The 9,572-nt window shown below is 45.4% G+C and overlaps 3 protein-coding genes across 3 annotated transcripts; 1 reads left to right on the top strand and 2 right to left on the bottom strand.

Moving 5' to 3' along the window:
* Window positions 1-1,958: 1,958 nt before the first annotated feature.
* Window positions 1,959-3,974, bottom strand: LOC108140803 (ruvB-like helicase 1). Its single transcript, XM_017263801.2, has 3 exons — window positions 2,963-3,974; window positions 2,704-2,902; window positions 1,959-2,379 (listed from the first exon to the last, which is right to left on the bottom strand). Exons 1-3 carry the CDS (start codon window positions 3,777-3,779, stop codon window positions 2,025-2,027), a joined length of 1,371 nt encoding a protein of 456 aa, XP_017119290.1. The 5' UTR covers window positions 3,780-3,974; the 3' UTR covers window positions 1,959-2,024.
* A 446-nt stretch (window positions 3,975-4,420) lies between these two features.
* Window positions 4,421-5,828, top strand: LOC108140714 (NAD-dependent protein deacetylase Sirt6). The gene has a single exon (XM_017263676.1). The coding sequence runs from the start codon at window positions 4,537-4,539 to the stop codon at window positions 5,512-5,514; it is 978 nt and encodes a 325-aa protein (XP_017119165.1). The 5' UTR covers window positions 4,421-4,536; the 3' UTR covers window positions 5,515-5,828.
* On the bottom strand, window positions 5,819-9,484 carry LOC108140713 (glycine dehydrogenase (decarboxylating), mitochondrial). Its single transcript, XM_017263675.2, has 6 exons — window positions 9,262-9,484; window positions 8,986-9,064; window positions 8,272-8,798; window positions 7,457-8,190; window positions 6,063-7,392; window positions 5,819-6,003 (listed from the first exon to the last, which is right to left on the bottom strand). The coding sequence occupies exons 1-6, from the start codon at window positions 9,436-9,438 to the stop codon at window positions 5,893-5,895; spliced, it is 2,958 nt and encodes a 985-aa protein (XP_017119164.1). The 5' UTR covers window positions 9,439-9,484; the 3' UTR covers window positions 5,819-5,892.
* Between the last annotated feature and the right edge of the window lie 88 nt (window positions 9,485-9,572).

Here is a 9,572-nt window from a genome sequence, read left to right as displayed (position 1 = left end):
CAGTGTAGGGTCAAAAACAGCGGGCGTGAAATGAAATTTGGCAACCGTCAAGAGAGAAAGAGAGATCACCAAATCGAGAGGCAATATCGAATCGTGGGCGAATCTGTTGCACAGAAAAAAATGTTATATACATACTTTAAAAATCAAATTGAAACTAACAATTATTTATCAACTGGAATTGTATTAAAAAAATTTGATCTTATATATAAATTAGATTAAAACTATTGATATCTAATCCAAAACTATATGTAAAGATCTTGAAATAAATAAATGACAATTTTTTTCTGTGTACATGCGCCGCCGCCGGCGTCCCATAAAAAGTTGTTGTTTATGCTTTTTGGCCAACTGCGGCGGCCAATTTTCGCCCGCAAGATTTTCGCATTAAAAATGGATCGAAAAAAATATGGGAAATGATCGCGCGGCGCAGCTGCAAATGCTTAATATTCTTGTTCGGATCTGAGCGAGGGAGTTCATCGCTTCGTCTCTTTTGTTTGTTGCTTTTTTGTCGTAAATTTCTTATGTGATTTATTGCCAGCAGTGGGTGCGAAAGAGAAAGCCAGTCGATCAACTGGTTAACGCACAAAACTCAAATCACAACGTATGCTGGCAATTAATTATTAAGTCTCATAATCACCATTCATAAATTATACAAACATACAAGGCATTCCTATAAGAACACTTTCGCTTTCCTCATGGGAGACAGAAAGAGAAACGAAGAAGAAAAAAAAAATGAGAGAGAAAAATTATGTAATTCCCGCGTTTGAGCTACTTAAATAATAATAACAGTTAATGCCAAAAAACGTAGAAAAAAAGTGTAACAGGAACCCACACATGGCTAGTTTTCTGATTGGGAGGTGCGGCCTCCACATATACGCACTTACCTTTCGTTGTTGTTTTAGTTGTATTTTCGTTTGTTTGCCTTCGCTCTCTGTCGCTCTCTTTTGTTGTTGGTGCTGCTTCTTCCTCAATTGGTTCATTCATACAATAGATCCCAAATGTTTCCATTTTACCTTTATACAGCCATCAGGATTGCATTTATTTGACCCAAGCCAAATCCTTGGCTTTGTTCCCTCACAAATAAGCTCAAAACACACACATGTGTTAATAGTGGCTAATTAACAACAACAACTCGCGACTTTTATTATGATTTCACATTTCTTTCACTTTAAGTGCAACCGGCGTTGTTAGAGCAAGATGCAATACACTAGACGCGAGGGGGAAAGCAAGAAGAAGACGCCCACGCCGCGAAGCAATCGAAATCGTTAAGTATAGTATTTACTGCATGCACTTTAGCGGAGCTTGACTATTTTTCGCGACGTTCCAATTGGAAATGTTCGCAGCCCAACACAAAAACAGCTCGTATTTCGCTCTCTCTCTCCTTTACATTTCTGTTAAAAAAACATAATTTTCCTTACATTTCTGTTATTGAGTACCAGCCAAACAACACAAACAGCTGATTAAGCAGGGTGGCACAAGCGAGAGTTGCCACATCGCTGCGTTACCATATAGTTAAAACATTTGAGTTTAACGAAAAATTTTAAAATATATATGTATTATATATATATATGGCCGATGACAATACCACGAACTAAAGTTAAAGCTGTTTTTTTTTAATTGTTTATCACATTTTTTTAGATTGTCTTCCGGTATATCGGAAGCGCGGGAAGAAGTGAAAAGTTGTTCAAAAACTTTACTCGCGTTAAAACTTTTTTACCATTCTTTGCCTCTTGTCAACAAAATTGGCTAAAGTCAACAATAGAAACAAAAATACTTCTTACAAGTCATTAAGTGACTATGGAAATAACTTACCTTGTGTGTACACACCAAATATTAAAATATAGGAAACATACTTTCTATCGATAACCGCAGCTTGTGATATTTTGAGCACCCTTTTCAAAAACTCGGTTAAATCGTAAAACCATACCAAAAATAACCCTTAAATGAAAATACAACCAAAATGCTTATATCTCTTTTAATGGGAAATCCGTGCGAATGGAATAATAATAAAGCTGGAATCGGCCAACTTACAACATAAACTTATTGTTCTTCTCGGACAAATGCTTCGAGGAGCGCTTGGCGTCGAGGAAGAGCGAGTGCACGTCCTCGATGTCGTCCTTGCTGATCTGGCTGCGTCCGTTCACCTTGCACATCTGGTGGGCCGGGGTCAGCAGCTGGACGGCGTAGCGCAGCGTGGAGCTGGTTCCGATCTCGCTGAGGCGACCGAAGGCGTTCTCCTCCAGCTGCAGGCCCTCGGTCTGGGCGCGCAGCTTGATGATCTGCTCCATGTCGGCGGTGGAGTAGAGCAGTGTGCGGATGATCAGCAGGCGATCCAGCAGATCCAGCGGAATGCCGTGCGGCGAGACGATGTCGGTGGTTCCTCTGCAAGAGGGGATATATTGAATAAAGCTGTTTGCTAGTTTCCATCGCGTGGTTTTGTCGATAAATGCATTAGTGTTGCCATAACTCTAAAAATTTTGTTTACTATTAATAATAAATTAGTTTACCCTAATATTGACTATTATGATCTTTGGCATTGGATATTTTCATAAATAATTAAGACGGAGGAGGTATAATTAAACTATTTTAAAATGAGGTGCCTAAGCCATTTAAAAATCCACCATATAATCCACTGAATCAGTACGTTGTTAGTAAGAATAAGACAAGTACCTTACATAGCCTAACAACTCCTCCAACATTTCTTACCGGATCACACAGCGACCGCGATTGGTGGCAAAGATCACAATTGGGGCAATTGGAGATTCGAGCGACTTGTGTAGATATGTGAATGTCTCCAGATCGAGCATGTGGATCTCGTCGATGAAAAGGACTCCGGGAACCAGCTCGGCTATACCCTGGTCAATATACTTGTTCACCACCTTGTTGATCTCCAAGCGTAGTTTGTCTGTTTATCGTAATATGCATCGTTTACTCCATTGAAAGTTAAGGAAATTTTGCGGCTCACCTGTAATTTCAGTTTTCTTGGGCTTCATGAGCTGGCCCATCATAGAAAGCACATCCTGGCCGCCTTGCGGACGAGCATTGGCCACATCCAAATCGTGCAGGGTGACATCCTGGATAACCTCCTTCTTCTTGTGGACATCGCCCTTAGGTAGCGGAACATACTCCTCGGTCTCCAGGTCGAATTCGGTGGCAAAGGTGTCGCTGCGTCCCTGGCGCTTCACTGCTCCACTGTTGGCCTCTATGTAGATGACATCGCCCACCTCCACCTTCTCCTTCTGCAAGGCATCAAAGATGCTGGGATCAAGCTTGAGTTGCTTGGTGCCCTTGGCCGTCTTCAGGCCGATGACCACGTTGCTGATGGTCTTGCCATAGCCGCCCATGGGGTTCTCCGTTTCCACGGGAGTGAGCTCAGTGACCTCGCCCTCGTACACCTCCTTGGTCTCGCGGATGCGCAGGCCAATGGAGCGCCGAAAGTTCTCCATCAGCACCTCGGTCTTCTTGATCTCGTTGCTGAAGACCTCCGAGCCGACCATTGGGCAGAAGGGCACCTTGTTGCCCAGCTCCTGGGCGATGGCCAGTGCAATTGCAGTCTTCCCAGTGCCAGGAGGACCGGCCAGGAGCAGGGCTCTGCCGGCCATCTTCTTCGACTTGATCAGATCCACCACGATGCCGGCTGCCTCGCGGGCGGCCTTCTGACCCACCAAACCGGCTGCACTGTGCACCGCAGCACCAGTCTCGTCCAGACCCAATCCCTTCACGTGGCTGTGGGCCGCAATGCGCTGTGTGCGCACAGTGCTCTTGACTTCCTCGATCTTCATGGCGTCTCTGAGTTGGAGTCCTTGCTAGTGGTTCCTTTACCCTGTTTCCGGTTGCAGCTGCTCTTCGCCCGCGGGGGATGTGAACACAAGCGTTGTATCGATTAAACGAGCTGTCCTGTTGCCTGGACGAAATTTGTTTTTTGCCGGCAGATGCGAATTGGAAAATAGAAGCACACTTTGATTCGATAGGCGCGTGGCACGGTCACACTGCTGGAATTCCAATATGTGTCTATCGATACACTCCACTGGCCAGCAAAGAAAGGTTCTGAAACAATAAGTACAATTATTTCAGTGCTTTGAGCAAAATTAAATGAATAATTATTTATTTATAGGTAGAGAGAAATTGCCTTTATTAACGAAACCTAGGATGCTGTAAAATTTTCATTTTAAACACAACAAAAAAAACATATTTAAATTTTTCTTGTAGCAACTTATCTTTTAGATTAAAAATTGATAAAACACACATTTAATTAAAAATAAAACCATATAAATAATATATTCTTAATTTTGTTTTAAAATTTAAGTTAATATATTCCATATATTCAGAGAAACGACAGAAATATTTTTTATTAATTATTTTTAGTGCTGAGTGTAATTCCGTTGCGCTGTAGTGTATTTTACAGCTTGGAGGATATGGTCATACCATAAAAAACAAAATCTCGTTGGAATTCTTGCCTTGCCGCAAGAAAACATAAACAAATCAATATTTAATAGATTTATTGAAGACTGTTAAAGAAAATCTAAATTATACTCAACCATGAGCTGCAATTACGCAGATGGACTGTCGGCCTACGACGACAAGGGAATTCTGGGTGCTCCAGAGAGTTTCGACAGCGATGAAGTTGTGGCCGAAAAGTGCCAAGAACTTGCTGATTTAATCAAAAGATCCGGACACGTTGTCCTCCACACAGGTGCTGGCATCAGTACATCCGCAGGGATTCCGGATTTCCGGGGTCCCAAGGGAGTTTGGACTCTGGAGGAGAAGGGCGAGAAGCCCGACTTCAATGTCTCCTTTGATGAGGCCAGGCCCACAAAAACCCACATGGCCATTATATCCCTTATCGATAGTGGCTATGTGCAGTATGTTGTCTCCCAGAACATAGACGGATTGCATCTGAAATCCGGACTGGATAGGAAATATCTCTCCGAGCTGCACGGCAACATTTACATCGAACAGTGCAAGAAATGCAGACGTCAATTTGTCAGCTCTTCTGCTGTGGAAACAGTTGGTCAAAAATCACTGAAACGCCCCTGCAAATCATCAATGGATAGTAAAGGACGCAGCTGCAGATCGGGTATCCTATACGATAACGTTCTGGACTGGGAACACGATCTTCCCGAGAAGGACCTGGAAATGGGTGTGATGCATTCCACCATCGCCGATTTGAATATAGCTCTGGGAACCACTCTGCAAATAGTGCCCAGCGGTGATCTTCCTCTGAAAAACCTCAAACGCGGTGGTAAACTTGTCATTTGTAATCTACAACCTACAAAACACAACAAAAGGGCGAATTTAATCATATCCAGCTATGTGGATGTGGTTTTGTCCAAAGTTTGCAAATTGTTGGGTGTCGAGATCCCCGAATACTCGGAATCCTCTGATCCTACAAAGCAGTCTAACCCAACTGAGTGGACTATACCAACAAACAATGTAAATTCCTTTCACAAAAAGTATAGAACCCATGTAAAAGAGTCGAAAATTGAATCTAAAGCCAAGAAAACTAAATATAAGTAAATCTTTAAATTTATAAATAGGTATATTCTTGAAATGTATTTAACTTTGTTCTCAAATCTTAGTACTGACTCGAAATGTAAGACCTTTTACAATTTTTTATTCTATGTAAATAATTTATAATTTATAATATGTAGATATGAAAGAAACTTATCTATATTGAATAGTTATATTTTAAAACCCCATACTTTTTTTGTTAGCTCACTGCCTCGTTTGGTAAATAAGTTAAACGTTTTAAAAGAATGGCAAACGTGTTCTTTTAAAACGAACAAATTAAAATAAACGCCCAGGAAAAGACGTATTAATATTAAACATAATATTTTTAGTTTTATTAAAAAAGTTTGGGTCAACAATCAAGGTTTGTTTTAGAGCTAAAGCGCCTTATAAATCAGGCAATATGGGCGGACAGGTGCAAACGAGATGCTTGTCGCCATAAGCATCATCAATCCTGCCCACAGTGGGCCAAATCTTGGCATCTGGCTTAACAAAGATCTGTTAAAAATAAGTAATTGAGTTATGAGAATCAACTAATGACAAATTTATAGACTTACAGCTGGGAAGGCAGCTTGCTCCCGAGTGTAAGGTCGATCCCACTTATCCGAGATGACTTGAGCTTGGGTGTGGGGTGACATCTTCAGGGGATTCACTGCCTTGTCCATGCGACCAGCCTCAATCTCGGCTATCTCTTCACGAATGGAAATCATTGCATCGCAGAACCTATCCAATTCTTCCTTGTCCTCAGATTCAGTGGGCTCGATCATCAGAGTTCCAGCCACGGGCCAAGACATCGTTGGGGCATGGAAGCCATAGTCCATCAGTCGCTTGGCCACATCCACTGCCTCGATATTGGCCGTCTTCTTCAGGTCGCGTATGTCCAAAATAAACTCATGGGCCACCAGCTGCGAGTTGGGTGCCTTGTAGAGCGTCTTGTAGTGCTGCTCCAGCCGCTTGGACATGTAGTTCGCATTGAGGATGGCCACCTGGGTGGCTCTCTTCAGTCCTCGACTGCCCATGAGCTTGATATAAGACCACGAAATGGGTAGGATGGCTGAGCTGCCGAAGGGTGCTGCTGAAACCACTCCAAAACTGTGCTCCTCACTGCTCAACGGACTGACCACAGGATGTCCTGGCAGGTAAGGCGCCAAATGGGCCTTTACGCCAATGGGACCCATTCCCGGACCACCTCCACCGTGCGGGATGCAGAAGGTCTTGTGCAGGTTGAGATGCGAAACATCACTGCCATAGTCTCCTGGCCGGCACAAGCCCACCTGCGCATTCATGTTCGCTCCATCCAGGTACACCTGACCGCCATGCTTGTGGATCAAGGTGCAAATGTCCGCCACCGTTTCCTCGAACACCCCCATGGTGGATGGATATGTGATCATCAGGCAGGACAGCTCATGGGCATGCTCCTCCGCCTTGGCTCTCAAATGGGCCATGTCGATGGAGCCATTCGATAATATCCTAATGGGTTCCACCTTCATTCCTGCCATCTGGGCAGAGGCTGGATTTGTGCCATGCGCCGAAATTGGAATCAGGCAGATATTTCTGTGACCTTCATTGCGGTGCTCATGGTAACTCCTGATGGCTCTCAATCCGGCGTACTCTCCCTGTGCCCCCGAGTTCGGCTGGAAAGAGATTCTGTCGTATCCCGTAATCTCACACAGATCATGCTCCAGTTCGCTGAACATCTGATGGAATCCCTGGGCTTGTTCTACGGGCGCGAAGGGGTGGATATCGGTAAAGTGGCGGAAGGAGCAGGGCATCATCTCGGTTGTGGCGTTGAGCTTCATGGTGCAGGATCCCAGTGGGATCATCGAGTGCACCAGTGAGATGTCCTTGTTCTCCAGCTTCTTCATGTAGCGCACCATGCGGGATTCGCTGTGGAGGAGGAGGTCAGTATGTAGTTTTCTAAGTTATATATTTTCTGATTTATAAATCTCACCTGTGGTAGCTCTGGAAAATGGGATGCTGTAGATAGGGGGATGTACGCAGGAATTTTGAGTTCTCGATGGAGTTCTTGAGCACATCGCGTCGCGCCAGGATGTGTTCCACAGTGGCCTCCGCCTTGAAAACCCACAGCAGATCGTCCACATCCGCCACACTGACCGTTTCATCCAAGGCCACGCCCACAGTGCCATCGTTCAAGTAGCGGAGATTAATGCGTTTGTGCTCGGCACGCTCTTTAAGATCCTCCAGTGATTGATTGTCGGCCACTTTGATGTGCAGCGTGTCAAAGAAGTTCTTGTTGATCACTTCGTGACCCGCTCCCAGGAGTCCAGTTTGCAGGGTCAGCGTGAAGTGGTGGATGCGATTGGCCATGGCCTTTAGACCCTCCGGCCCATGGTAAATGGCGTACATGGCCGACATGTTGGCCAGCAGGGCCTGGGCCGTGCAAATGTTGCTCGTAGCCTTGTCCCTGCGGATGTGCTGCTCTCTGGTTTGCAGGGCCAGGCGATAGGCATCGTTTCCATCCATGTCCCGGGTGACGCCAATCATCCGTCCGGGCATCAATCGCACCAAGCTTTGCTTGCAGGCAAAAAAGCCCGCATGGGGACCTCCATAGCCCAGGGGGACTCCCAAACGCTGGGAGGTACCCACGGCAATGTCCGCTCCGAATTCCGCCGGAGGACGGAGCAGGGTCAACGACAGAAGATCGGTGGCCACCACCACGAGGGTCTAAGGGGGCAAACATGATAAGTATACTATTCCACATCGTTAAAAGTATCTAATCTTAAATTACTAGTCTAAACAACCTACACCATTCTTCTTTGCCAAGGCTGCGATATCCTCAAAGTCCTTGACATCACCATAGGTATCCGGGTATTGCAGAAGAATGCCGGCCAACTCGCGACTGGGCAGATCGGCCTGTTCAATGGGTCCCACCACGATCTCCAGTTCCAAGGCCTCGGCTCTTGTCTTAACCACCGACAAAGTCTGCGGATGCACCCTGTTCGAGAGGTACAACTTCTTCCTCTTGTTGTGCCTCGTGGCCAGGCACATGGCCTCCGCTGCAGCGGTTCCCTCGTCCAAGAGCGAAGCATTGGCCACATCCAAGCCGGTAAGATCGGTTACCAAAGTCTGATAGTTCAGCAGCGATTCCAAGCGACCCTGGGCGATTTCCGGCTGGTAGGGGGTGTACTGCGTGGTCCATCCCGGATTCTCGAACATATTGCGGACAATCGTGTGCGGCACATGGCAGTTGTGGTAGCCCATTCCGATGTAGGAGCGCCACAGCTGGTTCTTCAGCGAGATGTCGCGGATGCGGCGGATTAGCTCATGCTCATCTACGGGACGTAGTGGAAAATTGTTGTCAGCCAGACGACGGAGGCAGTCAAAACAGAGATAAGTCACAGAGACCCCGCTGAACCGGGCTTATCACGGCCTTATCAGCGTCTGCGAACACGCCAGGGGGTCCATTGCCTTAGCGCCCATTTTTCAGCTATTTTGGGATTACAAAACAGCCCTACTTACTCAGGGGTTTGGCCAGGTCGAGTTCCCTCTTCAGTTGAATGCTCTGGGGCACGGCTTTTTCAGTAAGTTCAGCCAGGGACTAAACAAAGATGGGATAGTGATACTTGTAGTTAGCTTACTTCAATAAAGATCGATTTTTAAGAAGAAATTGCCAATGGGATATATTTAAATACATTTTCCTTGTAATTTTAATTCATCAATTTAAGTCATTCTTTTTTAGCTAAATGCTGGGTTAAAGGTCACACAAACCAGACGTCAAAGGATCTTCATATGTACCTTAAAACCCAATGTATCCAGCATGGCTACCACATCCGTCTTGCGAGGTCCTATATGACGGCTCGGAAAATCCGATTTGGTGGGAAATAAAACCTCCTCCACAGGAGTGGTGGCCAAATAGCGATGACCACATCTCAGCAGCAGGCTCCGACTGTTCCTTCCCAAAAATCGTTGCATGGTTAAACGAGGTTACTAAGGCACGACCACACCACGCGGATTTCAATCAATGACTGATTTCAGACTGGAAATATTTTCCCATTTCAGATGATAAGGCGGGCCCCGATCATCTCAGCTTATCAGTTGCTCTCTTC

The sequence above is a fragment of the Drosophila elegans genome, unplaced genomic scaffold, assembly GCF_018152505.1.
Source record: "Drosophila elegans isolate 14027-0461.03 unplaced genomic scaffold, ASM1815250v1 contig_476, whole genome shotgun sequence".
Classification (NCBI taxonomy): domain Eukaryota; kingdom Metazoa; phylum Arthropoda; class Insecta; order Diptera; family Drosophilidae; genus Drosophila; species Drosophila elegans.
This window is presented reverse-complemented; position numbering and strand designations above follow the sequence as displayed.

What these genes read in the sequence shown, in the direction of transcription:
- LOC108140803 (XM_017263801.2), bottom strand. Translation starts at nt 3,779, where the DNA reads ATGAAGATCGAGGAAGTCAAGAGCACTGTGCGCACACAGCGCATTGCG. An exon ending in CAAGAAAACTGAAATTACAG is followed by an intron (nt 2,903 to 2,962) that starts GTGAGCCGCAAA and finishes TACGATAAACAG; the next exon opens with ACAAACTACGCTTGGAGATC. An exon ending in CGCGGTCGCTGTGTGATCCG is followed by an intron (nt 2,380 to 2,703) that starts GTAAGAAATGTT and finishes CCCCTCTTGCAG; the next exon opens with AGGAACCACCGACATCGTCT.
- LOC108140714 (XM_017263676.1), top strand. Translation starts at nt 4,537, where the DNA reads ATGAGCTGCAATTACGCAGATGGACTGTCGGCCTACGACGACAAGGGA.
- LOC108140713 (XM_017263675.2), bottom strand. Translation starts at nt 9,438, where the DNA reads ATGCAACGATTTTTGGGAAGGAACAGTCGGAGCCTGCTGCTGAGATGT. An exon ending in TGGATACATTGGGTTTTAAG is followed by an intron (nt 9,065 to 9,261) that starts GTACATATGAAG and finishes ATCTTTGTTTAG; the next exon opens with TCCCTGGCTGAACTTACTGA. An exon ending in ATTTTCCAGAGCTACCACAG is followed by an intron (nt 7,393 to 7,456) that starts GTGAGATTTATA and finishes CCTCCTCCACAG; the next exon opens with CGAATCCCGCATGGTGCGCT.